This window comes from Papio anubis, chromosome 14, assembly GCF_008728515.1.
Source record: "Papio anubis isolate 15944 chromosome 14, Panubis1.0, whole genome shotgun sequence".
Classification (NCBI taxonomy): Eukaryota; Metazoa; Chordata; class Mammalia; order Primates; family Cercopithecidae; genus Papio; species Papio anubis.
The window spans coordinates 38,925,717-38,939,856 of NC_044989.1; the positions used below are offsets into that span (position 1 = coordinate 38,925,717).

At 46.0% G+C, this 14,140-nt stretch overlaps 1 protein-coding gene across 2 annotated transcripts; it reads left to right on the plus strand.

The window, feature by feature from the left end:
• The first annotated feature begins 9,657 nt into the window (after nucleotides 1–9,657).
• Nucleotides 9,658–14,039, plus strand: GEMIN6 (gem nuclear organelle associated protein 6). 2 transcript variants are annotated; one of them, XM_003908533.4, is made up of 3 exons: nucleotides 9,658–9,817; nucleotides 10,506–10,652; nucleotides 13,078–14,039. In XM_003908533.4, exons 2-3 carry the CDS (start codon nucleotides 10,525–10,527, stop codon nucleotides 13,451–13,453), a joined length of 504 nt encoding a protein of 167 aa, XP_003908582.1. In that variant the 5' UTR covers nucleotides 9,658–9,817; nucleotides 10,506–10,524; the 3' UTR covers nucleotides 13,454–14,039. The 2 variants fall into 2 exon arrangements, with proteins under 2 accessions (XP_003908582.1, XP_009182284.1); XM_009184020.4 differs by having other exon boundaries at nucleotides 9,712–9,837.
• The last annotated feature ends 101 nt before the right edge of the window (nucleotides 14,040–14,140 follow it).

The window sequence follows — 14,140 nt, forward strand, 5'->3', positions numbered from 1 at the left end:
TCACTGGGCCTGGCCCCCCATATACATTTCTTCATATGTATCCTTTATAATATTGTTTATAATAAACTGGTAAATGTTGGATCAATAATTCATATAGGAGTACTGAGCTTGAAAAAATCGTAAGAACTGGCCCAACATGCAGAAGAAATAGAAGCCAATGGCATTGATGTCACTGCACTTTTCTTTTCAAACCATGAAACAAAGATGCTCTAATTAATTTTCTAATGGAGGCAGCTGCTGCTACCCTTGCACTGCCATTTTATCACTATCACATTCCTGCCCTGACAGGGGTAAAGATTTGTGCTGAGAAGCTGTGTGATGAGATTCAGTGTGAGAGCCCCACTTACTTTTTTTTCTCTTCTTTTTTTTTTTGGAGACAAGAGTCTGGCTCTTGCCCAAGTTGGAGTGCAGTGGCACTATCATGGATCACTGCAACCTCTGCCTCCTGGGCTCAAGCAATCCTCTCACCTCAGCCTCAAGAGTAGCTGGGACTACAGGCATGTGCCTCCACACCTAGACAAAATGTTGTATTTTTTGAGGGGATGGGGTTTCACCATGTTGCCCAGGCTGGTCTGAAACTCCTGAGCTCAAGTGATCTGCCTTCCTTGGCCCTCAAACTGCTGGGATTACAAGTGTGAGTCAGTGTGGCCAGCCAAAAGCCCCACTTTGTAAAGGCTGAAATTCAGTGACACAGATCTCAGACTTCAGGCAATGTGTTGATCAGAATCGCCAGCAATAGTTGACCTTCCTATTGTGGATGGATGAGCAACTGTTAAGTGCTCTGGTGATGGGAGCAACTGGAGCAGTGGACAGATTTATATCCACAGATTTATCAACTTTTTGGTCAAACTAGGTTTTCTAGTGTCCCTGCAGCGGAAGTGCGCCCACCCCATCTTCCGCTGCAGAAAGACTCTAGGGAGTTCACTGATAGTGCTGAAGTTAAACTAAAAAGCTTGGATTTTTTTTTCTTTCACTGGTTTAAAAGATGGAGACTTGGAAGCCTGTAGCCAGTCTGTCCAGTCAGGGTGTGTACATTAAGACATCATCGGCCGGGCGCGGTGGCTCAAGCCTGTAATCCTAGCACTTTGGGAGGCCGAGACGGGCGGATCACAAGGTCAGGAGATCGAGACCATCCTGGCTAACACGGTGAAACCCCGTCTCTACTAAAAAGTACAAAAAACTAGCCGGGCGAGGTGGCGAGCGCCTGTAGTCCCAGCTACTCGGGAGGCTGAGCCAGGAGAATGGCGTAAACCCGGGAGGCGGAGCTTGCAGTGAGCAGAGATCCAGCCACTGCACTCCAGCCTGGGTGACAGAGCGAGACTCCGTCTCAAAAAAAAAAAAAAAAAAAAAGACATCATCCACCCTAAATAGTGCATTCTTTTCTCAGGGACTTTTTAGAAAAACTTGAACTGAACTCTCTCCTAGCAAATGAAATCTCACATCAATCAACAGATATTTAAGTGCTTACTGTGAGTCTTAAAAAGGTTTATTTTAGGTTGGACAGGGTGGCTCATGCCTGTAATCCCAGCACTTTGGGAGGCTGCCTTTGGGAGCTGGAATTAATCAATTATAGTTATCTTGATTTCTAGTTCTTAGTCTGATTTTAAAGTTTTCTACTGGACGTGGTGGCGCACGCCTGTGGTCCCAGCTACTTGAGTGGCTGAGGTGGGAAGAACAGTTGAGCCCGGGAGTTTGAGGCTGCAAGTGAGCTATGATTATACCATTGCACTCCAGCCTGGGTGACAGTGTAAGACCCAGTCTCTCAGAAAAGTTTTCTGATTTTAAACCACTATAATGTAGTTTTTTTTGGTGGTGGTGGGGGGGAATGTAATTTCATTTTAATAAATATCCATTTGGAATCTAGGTAACACTGAGCTACAGCATTTAGATAGGTACTTTAAAACCAAATTATAACATGATTCAACTATATACAACTGTGAATGCACCAGCTCATTTGGCTTTTCAGTCTAACTTTAGAGCAGATGCTTTCAGTTTAATTGCAATGTCACTGTTTTCTCCGAATACACTGTTATAGGACGAACAGGTTTGTATGCCCACTGCACAGTAACAGATCCATTACACTGAGACAGCAGGGATGTGGCAGAGAGTTTAATGACGGCAGAGCACCGAGTAAGGAGATGGGAGAAGACTTTCAAACCCATCTCTCCAAGGAGTTCTGAGCCTGGGTTTTTTATTGTGTTTTGTTTTGTTTTTTGAAACTGAGTTTCGCTCTTGTTGCCCAGGCTGGAATGCAATGGCATGATCTAGGCTCACTGCAACCTCTGCCTCCCGGGTTCAAGAGATTCTCCTGCCTCAGCCTCCCGAGTAGCTGGAATTACAGGCATCCAACACCACGCCTGGCTAATTTTTTGTATTTTTAGTAGAGACAGGGTTTCACCATGTTGGCCAGGCTGGTCTCAAACTCCTGACCTCAGGTGATCCACCTGTCTCAGCCTCCCAGAGTGCTGGGATTACAGGCGTGACCCACCATGCCCTTCCCTGGGCTTGGGTTTTAAAGGCTATCATGAAGGGCAAGGGGCCAGAGATTTGGGGTTATCAATTGGTTTTAAAGGCTATCATGAAGGGCAAGGGGTCAGAGATTTGGGGTTATCAATTGGTCAGGGCAAAAGGGATGAAATCATCAGGATGTGGAAACTGCATTCTCTGGTGAATCAGCTTTTTGTGAGGTCCCTCAGACCAGCTGGCATTAGCGAGGTCCTGCAGATCAGCTGGCATAGGAGTGTTACCAGTATGTGGGATCTGAAGGCATGTCTCAAAGGGAAACCCTTTAATAATGTTCAGGTTATCTCTAGAGCAGTTATGGGGGACTAAAATCTTCTAACGGGGTCTACATGATCCTAGGATAATAGGCGCCAAACAACTACGAGGAAGCAGGTCAGGATTAAGCTGACCTCAGGATCAAGCTGACCTCAGGATTAAGCTGGCCTCAGGATTAAGCTGGCCTCAGGATTAAGCTGACCTCAGGGTTAAGCTGACCTCAGGATCAAGCTGACCTCAGGATCAAGCTGACCTCAGGGTTAAGCTGGCCTCAGGATTAAGCTGACCTCAAGATTAATGCTGCATGTGCTGCAAACTTGGTTTACTTTTGTTTCTTCCCCGATTAATCTTATAAAGTTTATAGGGGCGGTTTCAATGTTGGAGTTAGATGAGGACTTGCTTTAGTTCTACAACTAAAAGGTTTTTTATGGTGGCTTTCTCATCACAAAGCAAAGATCTTCTGCAAAGATGAATTTAAGTTTCCACTTCCTGCAATGTAGGAAACTTCTCAAAGCTCAAAGTTTCAGAATTCCAAAGGGCTCTTGAGGGCCTTTTCCTCTTGGAAGTCCTCTCTCTGTCACTAGAGAGAGGGCTGTTTTCTTTTTCTTTTCCTTTTTTTTTTTTTTTTTGAGATGGAGTCTCGCTCTGTTGCCAGGCTGGGGTGCAGTGGCACGATCTCGGCTCACTGCAACCTCCGCCTCCCAGGTTCAAGCAATTCTCCTGTCTCAGTCTCCCGGGTCCTGGAATTATAGGCGCCTACCACCATGCCCCAACTGCTGACCTTAGATGATCCACCCACCTCGGCCTCTCAAAGTGCTGAGATTACAGTCTGGGCCACTGCACCTGGCCCTTAATCTCTTTTCTAACGAAATTTGGTGTATGCTGTGTTTTTTTTTTAAGACAGGGTCTTGACAAAATGTTGGGATCACAGGTGTGAGCCACTGCACCCAGCAAAGTGCTCACATCCATTTAGTTTAATTTTTAGTGCCAGTTTATTAGAGCTTGAAGAAGGTACCTCACTGTCGCTTTCCTGTACATAAACATAGATATAGTGCTATTGAAGCACTTTTTCCTTCGTTCTGTTTTTTTCTTAACATTTCCATTGAACAGATGATTTTTCTTTCTTTTTTTTGAGATGGAGTCTCGCTCTGTCACCCAGGCTGGAGTACAGTGGCGTGATCTTGGCTTCTTGCAGCCTCCCCCTCCTGGGTTCAAGTGATTCTCCTGCCTCAGTCACCCAAGTAGCTGGGACCACAGATGAGCACCACCACACCCAACTCATTTTTGTATTTTTAGTAGAAATGGGGTTGCACCATGTTGGCCAGACTGGTCTCGAACTCCTGACCTCAAGCAATCCTCCCGCCTCAGTATCCCAAAGTACTGGGATTAAGGAGTGAGTCACCACACCCAACCAAAGCATTTTCATCCTTGGAAAACAATCTTACCTTCACTTTACTGCCAGGGAAACCAATCTTCCCTCTCTGAGGTTGTAAAATCTTCCCTCTGGGCAGGGTAGATAACACTAATCAATTTGGAGACACATCTCTCTAAGATTGGACCCTCCCTCCCTCCCTCCCTCCCTTCCTTCTTCCCTCTCTCCCTCTCTCTGTCTCTCTCTCTGTCTCTCTTTCTCTCTTTTCAATGTCTTGCCCTGTCGCCCAGGCTGGAGTGCAGTGGTGCAATCTCAGCTTACTGCAACCTCTGCCTCCCAGGTTCAAGCGATTCTTCGTTCCTCGGCCTCCTGAGCAGCTGGGACTACAGGCACGCACCACCACACCCAGCTAATTTTTTGTATTTTTAGTAGAGATGGGGTTCCACCATGTTGGCCAGGCTGGTCTCCAACTCCTGACCTCAAGCAATCCACCGGCCTTGGCCTCCCAAAGTGCTGGGATTGCAGTCATAAGCCATCTCTCTCAGCCTAAAATTGGATTTCCTTTTTCTTTTTCTTTTCTTTTTCTTTTTCTTTTCTTTTTCTTTTTTTTTTTTTTTTGAGATGGAGTCTCGCTGTGTCACCCGGACTGGAGTGCAGTAGTGCGATCTCAGCTCACTACAACCTCCACCTCCTGGGTTCAATTGATTCTCCTGCCTCAGCCTCCTGAGTAGCTGGGATTACAGGTGCATGTCACTATGCCTGGCTAATTTTTGTATTTTTAGCAGAGATGGGGTTTCATCATATTGGTCAGGCTGGTCTTGAACTCCTGATCTCGTGATCCTCCCACCTCGGCCTCCCAAAGTGCTGGGATTACAGGCGTGAGCCACTGTGCCCGGCCCACATTTTCTATTAGAAAGATGGTTGTTCTGGAGTCTTTTTCATAATACTATTATTCTAAGCAGGAAAGTATATTTTATATAATGTCTCATGGTGTAGCTGCTCTATACTTCACTATTTTCCCCATATCCAATTTCTCAGCATCCTTTCTAATATACTAATTTAATCATATCATCATCCCATAAAGCAACATTTCCTGATTCTCTGTAGCTTATTTACTGATTCTAATCCTTTCTAATATACTAATTGAATCATGCCACTCCATATATCAAAATTTCCCCATTGTCTATAGCCTGTGTAGTCATTCACCAAATGAGTGAATGTTTGAAAGTAATTAGAATAGTGCCTGGCACAAGTTCTAACAAACAGAAGTTAGTTAAAGAAGTGACCGGGAGGCCGGGCGCGGTGGCTCAAGCCTGTAATCCCAGCACTTTGGGAGGCCGAGACGGGCGGATCACGAGATCAGGAGATCTAGACCATCCTGGCTAACCCGGTGAAACCCCGTCTCTACTAAAAAAAAAGTACAAAAAACCAGCCGGGCGAGGTGGCGGGCGCCTGTAGTCCCAGCTACTCGGAGGCTGAGGCAGGAGAATGGCGTGAACCCGGGAGGCGGAGCTTGTAGTGAGCTGAGATCTGGCCACTGCACTCCAGCCTGGGCGACAGAGCGGGACTTCGTCTCAAAAAAAAAAAAAAAAAAAAAAAAAAAAAAAGAAGTGACCGGGTGCTGTGTCTCACCCCTGTAATCCTAGTACTTTGGGAGGCCAAGGCGGGCAGATTGCTTGAGCCCAGCAGTTCAGGACCAGTGTAGCAACACAGTGAGAACCCGTCTCTAGAAAAAATTACCCAGGCATGGTGGAGCGTTCCTATAGTCCCAACTACTTGGGAGGCCAAGGCAGGAGGATTACTTGATCCTGGGAGATCAAGGCTGCAATGAGTCGAGTGGTACCACTACACTCCAGCCTGCGTGACAGAGTAAGACTGTATAAAATAATAATAATAATAAATAAATAAAATAAGTCATTTTGGATTTGGCGGAGAAAGGTATGTGTGTGTTTGTGGGTTTGAGGGTGAGGCTGGCAAATCTTTGGAAGGAGATGGAGGAGAAGTAGAAAAGCAGAGAATGTGAAGGGAGGGACACCAAATGGAGTGAAAGGCTCTAGGGGGACCAACGGTAAGGGCTGACCTAGGAAAGGAGGTAGCCCCATTTGAACTCAGTGACAACCAGCTACAGGAGAGGGCCATTCTGAGAACTTGTGTTAGGAAGTGGGCTGGGCACCAGTCTCTTAGAAGTCAGTGATTTGCATCAGCAGTTCCTGAGAATTTTACTTACAAGGCTAAAGGGGCAAAAAGGTAGGGAAATTGCCCCAGTCTCATCACCTTAAAAAGAGTAACTGGCCAGGCAGGGTGACTCATGCCTGTAATCCCAGCACTTTGTGAGGCTGAGGCAAGAGGATCGCTTGAGCTCAGGAGTTAGAAACCATCCTGGGCAACATGGCAAGACCTTGTCTCTACCAAAAATTAAAACAAACAAACAAACAAACAAACAAACAAACAAACATCAGCAGGGAGGGCATGGTGGCACACGCTTGTAGTCCCTGTTACTCTGGAAGCTGAGACAGGAGGATCGCTTGAGCCCAGGAAGTCCAGTCTGCAGTGAATCATGGCCCTTGCATTGCACTTCACCCCGGGAGAAAGAATGAGACCTTGTCTCAAAACCAAAAACAAAACAAAACAAAAAGGATGGGGAGTAACTGAAGTTTACCTTGACACTCGTTTCTTTTTTTTTTTTTTTTTTTGAGACGGAGTCTCGCTCTGTCGCCCAGGCTGGAGTGCTGTGGCCGGGTCTCAGCTCACTGCAAGCTCCGCCTCCCAGGTTCCCGCCATTCTCCTGCCTCAGCCTCCCGAGTAGCTGGGACTACAGGCGCCCGCCACCTCGCCCGGCTAGTTTTTTGTATTTTTTTAGTAGAGACGGGGTTTCACCGTGTTAGCCAGGATGGTCTCGATCTCCTGACCTCGTGATCCGCCCGTCTCGGCCTCCCAAAGTGCTGGGATTACAGGCTTGAGCCACCGCGCCCGGCCGACACTCGTTTCTATTTGTAGAATACACACACACACACACACACACACACACACAGGCCAAAGTCTTTCATTCTGGAGTATAGAGTACAGCTTAAAATGAAAATGAACAGTTTGTTGGCGGGGCACAGTGGCTCACGCCTGTAATCCCAGCACTTTGGGACGCCGAGGCAGGCGGATCACAAGGTCAAGAGATCGAGACCATCCTGGCCAACATGGTGAAATCCTGTGTCTACTAAAAAATACAAAAATTAGCTGGGCGTGGTGGCGGGTGCCTGTAGTCCCAGCTACTCAGGAGACTGAGGCAGGAGAATTGCTTGAACCTGGGAGGTGGAGGTTGCAGTGAGCTGAGATCATGCCAATGCACTCCAGCCTGGCGATACAGCGAGACTCCGTCTCGAAAAAAAGAAAAAAAAAAGAAAATGAAGTTTGTCACATGTTGGTTGTAACTCTTTTGGACCGAATTTTTACGAGTTCAAGTGTTTTCCTTCACACTATGATAACAATTGGCACTTATATGAGCTCTTTGTAGATTTACAGAGGGCGTTAACCAGCAAAATCTAACAATCCACTAAAACTACATTAATATAATCAGCCAATCATGTAATGAATAAAGGCTATGGGAAAGATTATTGAAATGATGACAATAAGAAAATATACTTTGAAGATTACATGGAATTTAAATTTCAAGGAGTAAGGGAAAAGCTGATTAATTTTTGATGCTTTCTACACCTTTAATAGTCTTTTCATTCGGTTTTTGTAAATCTCCCTTGGTTTTTACATTTCCAGGAATTCAGCGTTTAGCACCTTGTACCATTTTTTAGTTCTAAAAAAGATTCTGGATCATGCCAGAAGCCAGTTAAGTGCATGACCAGAAATCTGTAGCAGAAGCAAGTCTTTTGCACTTTTCCACTGGAGGGGTTTATAGAGAGTGATCTGCTAGATGAAATTCAACCCGGTTTGGTTCATTTCTTTCCAGCTTCTGCACCTTTAACAAGATTGTACTGAGTGCACATCCCAAAGGAGCAGGCATTTTAATTGCCCTATACAAGCCAAGCAAACAAGAAATACCTTGGCCGTGTCAGAGACGTTGGAATCAGAGTGACTCCATTTTGAGTGAGGGCTAGGGAAATGAGGCGGAGACTTGCTGGGCTGCATTCTCAGAAAGTTAGGCATTCCTAGCCTCTTGATGTTTATGGTTAAGGGAACAAATTAATAACGTTTGCCGCCGGGCGCGGTGGCTCACACCTGTAACCCCAGCACTTTGGGAAGCTGAGGCGGGCGGATCACTTGAGGTTGGGAGTTTGAGACCAGTCTGGCCAACACTGCAAAACCCCGTCTCTACTAAAAATACAAAAATTAGCCAGATGTGGTGGCGCATGCCTGTAATCCTAGCCACTGGGGAGGCTAAGGCACGAGAATCGCTTGAACTCGGGAGGTGGAGGTTCTCAGTGAGCCGGGACCACACCATTGCACTCCACCTGGGTGACAGTGTGAGACTCTGTCTCAAAAAAAAAAAAAAAAAAAAAGTTTACTAAACAGACCCAGACTTGGAAGGGTCCAGATATCCCAATATCTGGAGAACAAAGGCATTCCTAATTTTACTTTAAAGATAATAATATTGATGTTTGCAAAATACAGTAATTAAGAAAATTAATCCTTTTATCATAAACCCTTGAAGTAGAGCGCATCTCCTCATATATAGGACTATTGTATCTAGGATGGACATGTTCCCCTTACTTTCGGGAACATCCTACTCTGTCTACGGAGCAGCTGTTCTTTCACCACTTTACTTTCTTAATAAACTTGCTTTTGCTTTGCACTGCGGACTCGCTCTAAATTCTTTCTTGCGCGAGATCCAACAACTCTCTCGGGGTCTGGATCAGGACCCCTTTCCTGTAGTAGCCCTATCGCTCTTCTCCACGGCACGTTCACCTCACATTCCTAGAGCTTTAGGATTTACCCTGAGGGTTCATGTGCTTTGATTCTAAGGCAAAAGTGCATTTCCAAGTCTACCATCATTGAGGACCTAGTACGAGCTTTTTCCTCTTTATTTATTTTTATTTTTAATTTTTTTGAGACGAAGTTTCTCTCTTGTTGCCTAGGCTGGAGTGCAATGGTGCGGTCTCGGCTCACTGCAACCTCCGCCTCACGGGTTCAAGCGATTCTCCTGTCTCAGCCTCCTGAGTAGCTGGGATTACAGGCGCCCGCCACTAGGCCCGGCTAATTTTTTGTATTTTTAGTAGAGACGGGGTTTCACCATGTTGGCCAGGCTGGTCTCGAATTCCTTACTGGTCTCGAACTCCTGACCAGTCTCAAACTCCTGATCCGCCCGCCTTGGTGTCCCAACGTGCTGGGATTACAGGCGTGAGCCACCGCGCCCGGCCGCTTTTTCCTCTTTAAAGAAAAAAAAGAGATTATTTGAAATGTCCGTCGTGGCAATGGAGAGGGATAGCCCTAGAGGACATGCGGGCTTATTATTATTATTAGAGAAGAATCTTAGCCCCTGTCCGCCTCCTACACTGGAGATTCCGCGACTCCCAGACCTCCAAGTAGGACTACAAAACAGAGGATTCTGGGGGAAGGAAGTGACGACCGGCGCAAAGCATGCTGGTCTCAGGCGGGCTCCTCTCAACGGTCCTTCCTCAAAGCGTGGTTGCTGAGTACCCAGTGTTGCAAGGAGTTTTTTAACCGGTATTTTTCTCGTTTGTCAGGTACTTAAACGTTAAGTACCACTTGGTTTTGAGTACAGCCTTAGGTGTCGTGTGGCTGCAGGACAGGACCAGAAATCTAAGCTCTAGAGCTCTGGCCGCTGCCGCCTCGTTTGTGCATCCTTCAAACAAATTTTAAGGACAGTTGTCATAAATCGGGGTGCCTCTCGATGGCGGGATCCAGCGGAGACACAGAGCCAGAGAGCGCGTGGGTGGATATCAGGAGAGTTCTCTGCTTCAGTTGAGGAGTGGGACGAAGTCCTTTGGTCGATGGAAGGAAAAGCAGAGTTGAAGGGTTTGAGCATCATCTGCAGGCCAGAGTTAAAGCGATTTGGAATGTGGTTGTGCACCGGAATAGATATGTGCTGGGTGAATTTCCTCAGACTGCACCCGCGGCAAATTGGTGTCCCCTCTGCTTTAGGCCGAATTGTACATATTAACTATTTTCCTGAGAAAGAAAAATTCTCAAGCAGCCTTTACACGTGTTCTTTTCCCCAACTATAGTATGAGTTCCTATCAGTACATGCATTAATAATTAATTGTGTTAAGTAACTTATTACGAACTTGAGGCAAATCACAGATGTTCTCTGTCTCTAGGACAGGATGGAGATTAGGGATAAGACATTTGCTTAGGTGGAACATATATTAACCAGCAATGGTGGTTGTTTCAGACCTAGACAGGTGGCAATCATGAGTGAATGGATGAAGAAAGGCCCCTTAGAATGGCAAGATTACATTTACAAAGAGGTCCGAGTGACAGCCAGTGAGAAGAATGAGTATAAAGGATGGGTTTTAACTACAGACCCAGTCTCTGCCAAGTAAGTATGCATCCTACTTCCCTGAAATCTTGACACCCCTTTGTGCTACCTGTATAGACAAACAAAGCAGATAAATGAAAGGCTAATTATTAATACTTTCATCTAAGAATTTTTTGTTTGTTTGAGACAGGGTCTCACTGTCACCCAGGCTGGAATGCAGTGGCGAGATCTCAGCTTTCTGTAACCTCTGTCTCGCAGGTTCAAGCGATGGATTCTCCTGCCTCAGCCTCCTGAGTAGCTGGGACTACAGGCATTCGCCACCACGTCTGATTTTTGTATTTTTTGTAGAGACGGGGTTTTGCCGTGTTGCCCAGGTTGGTCTCAAACTCCTGAGCTCCAAGGATCTGCCCGCCTTAGCCTCCTAGAGTGCTGGCATTACAGACTGAGTCACTGTACCCAGCCTACATATGAGAACTTAACTGCCTTTGAATCTAAATGCTGTTCCGACTATAGATTACATTATCAGACCAGGCAACTTCATAGAAATGGGGCATAAAAATTATTCTTACCATATATATATACACACACACACATATATATACACACACATATATATACACATATATATGTGTGTGTGTGTATGTGTGTGTATATATATATATATATATTTTTTTTTTTTTTGCAGGGGGGGATGAAGTCTCATTCTGTTGCCCAGGCTGGAGTGGTGCAGTGGTGTGATCTTGGCTCACTGCAACTTCCACCTCCCAGGTTCAAGCGATTCTTGTGCCTCAGCCTCCCGAGTAGCTGGGGTTACACGCATGTGCCAACATGCCCCACTAATTTTTTGTATTTTTAGTAGAAATGGGGTTTCGCGGCCGGGCGCGGTGGCTCAAGCCTGTAATCCCAGCACTTTGGGAGGCCGAGATGGGCGGTTCACGAGGTCAGGAGATCGAGACCATCCTGGCTAACACGGTGAAACCCCGTCTCTACTAAAAAATACAAAAAATTAGCCGGGCGAGGTGGCGGACGCCTGTGGTCCCAGCTACTCGGGAGGCTGAGGCGGGAGAATGGTGTGAACCCAGGAGGCGGATCTTGCAGTGAGCTGAGATCCGGCCACTGCACTCCAGCCTGGGCGACAGAGCCAGACTCCGTCTCAAAAAAAAAGAAATGGGGTTTCGCTATGTTGGCCAGGCTGGTCTTGAACTCCTGACCTCAGGTGATGTGCCCACCTTGGCCTCCCAAAGTGCTAGGATTATAGGCTTGAGCCACTGTCCCCAGCCTATAATTTTGTTTATATATACTTCACTATATCTCTTAAAAGATAAGGACTTTAAATAAATGTAACCACAAAAACTTTTTTTTTTTGAGATGGAGTCTCGCTGTGTTGCCCAGGCTGGAGTGCAGTGGCATGATCTCAGCTCACTGCAACCTCCACCTCCCCGTTTCAAGTGATTTTCCCGCCTCAGCCTCCTAAGTGGCTGGATTACAGGCACATATTTTTAGTACAGATGGGGTTTCACCGTGGTAGCCAGGGTGGTCTCCATCTCCTGATGTTGTGATCCTTGTGATCCTGTGATCCGCCCGCCTGACCTCCCAACCAAAGTGTTGGGATTATAGGCGTGAGCCACCTCACCTGGCCTTTTTTTTTTTGGAGACAGAGCCTTTTTCTGTCAGCCAGGCTGGAGTTCAATGGCTCCATCTCGGCTCACTGCAGTCTCTGCTTCCCGGATTCAAGTGATTCTCCTGCCTCAGCCTCCCGAGTAGCTGTGATTATAGACGTGTGCCACCACACCCAACTAATTTTTGTATTTTTAGTAGAGATGGGGTTTCACCATGTTGGCCAAGCTGGTCTTGAACTCCTGACCTCAAGTGATTTACCCGTCTTGTCCTCCCAAAGTGCTGGGATTACAGGCTTGAGCCACCGCGCCCGGCCTTTTTTTTTTTTTTTTCCCCGAGATGGAGTCGTGCTCTGTTGCCCAGGCTGAAGTACAGTGTCGTGACCTCGGCTCACTGTAACCTCCGCCTCCCAGGTTCAAGCAATTCTCTGCCTCAGCCTCCCAAGTAGCTGGGATTACAGATGCCTGCCATCACGCCGGGCTAATATTCGTATTTTTAGTAGAGATTGGGTTTCACCATCTTGGCCAGAGACTGGTCTTGAACTCCTGACCTCATGATCCACCTGCCTCGGCCTCCCAAAGTGCTGGGATTACAGGTGTGAGCCACCACGCCTGGCTATCCTGCCTTCTTTTCTAATACACATTTAAGGCATTCATAACTCTTGTTTAGTCCTTTAATTGTATCCCACAATGATTGGCTGTAGGCTAGGCAAAAAGTTTACATATTTAGAATCCTTAGTGAATATTTGTTGAATAAATGGAAGCATTCGTTGGTGACAGGATTCATTTCAAACAGAGTAGAGTGTCATCTATTATTTTAGTGACCTACTTGGGTTGATGATGCCTCTGAACTTACTTTTCCTCCAAAGTATCGTCCTTGTGAACTTCCTTGAAGATGGCAGCATGTCTGTGACCGGAATTATGGGACATGCTGTGCAGACTGTTGAAACTGTGAATGAAGGGGACCATAGAGTGAGGGAGAAGCTGATACATTTGTTCACATCTGGAGACTGCAAAGCGTACAGCCCAGAGGATCTGGAAGAGAGAAAGAACAGCTTAAAGAAATGGCTTGAGAAGAACCACATCCCCATCACTGAACAGGGAGATTCTCCAAGGACTCTCTGTGTGGCTGGGGTCCTGACTATCGACCCACCATATGGTCCAGAAAATTGCAGCAGCTCTAATGAGATTATTCTGTCTCGTGTTCAGGATCTTATTGAAGGACATCTTACAGCTTCCCAATGAGAGGCCAGGAAGTGTGAACATACTGATAGAAAAAGACTATTTTTTATCCCTCATAAAATGTTTTGAATGTTAAGTTCATCATCTGATTGTAGGACTTTAAAGGTACATGACTCTGTGTGTGTGTGTGTGTGTGTGTGTGTGTGTAATTCTTTGTTTTGGTAAAATCAAAGGAGCGGGTTATAAGTGCTAATTTCCTTGGGAAATTAATGAACTAGGGCAAGGATAGCATCCCATGCAATAAAATTAGCACAGGGACTTCAGAATTGTATGGGTCTTTTCTTTTTTCTTTTTTTTGAGATGGAGTTTCGCTCTGTCGCCAGGCTGGAGTGCAGTGGCGCGATCTCGGCTCACTGCAACCTCTGCCTCCCAGGTTCAAGCAATTCCCCTGCCTCAGCCTCTGAGTAGCTGGGATTACAGGCGCCCGCCACCACGCCTGGCTAATTTTTTGTATGTTAGTAGAGACAGGGTTTCACTTGTATGGGTCTTTTCTTGTGATGGGGTTATACCCCATTTTTGTTAGGCAAGGAAAGCATTTGGAAAAAAATGTAACATGTTAGATTCAATATAAAATATTATGGTAAGATCATGGTCTTGTTAAGTCTCTTCGCTATATGTGTCTGTTTTTAAAATATTTGTCTTTTATTTTTTAATTTTTAATTTTTTTTTAGAATTTGTCTTTTGGTGTCA

Coding starts and splice junctions, on each gene's coding strand:
- GEMIN6 (XM_003908533.4), top strand. CDS start 10,525: ATGAGTGAATGGATGAAGAAAGGCCCCTTAGAATGGCAAGATTACATT. Junction 10,653..13,077: donor ACAGACCCAGTCTCTGCCAA/GTAAGTATGCAT, acceptor TTTCCTCCAAAG/TATCGTCCTTGTGAACTTCC.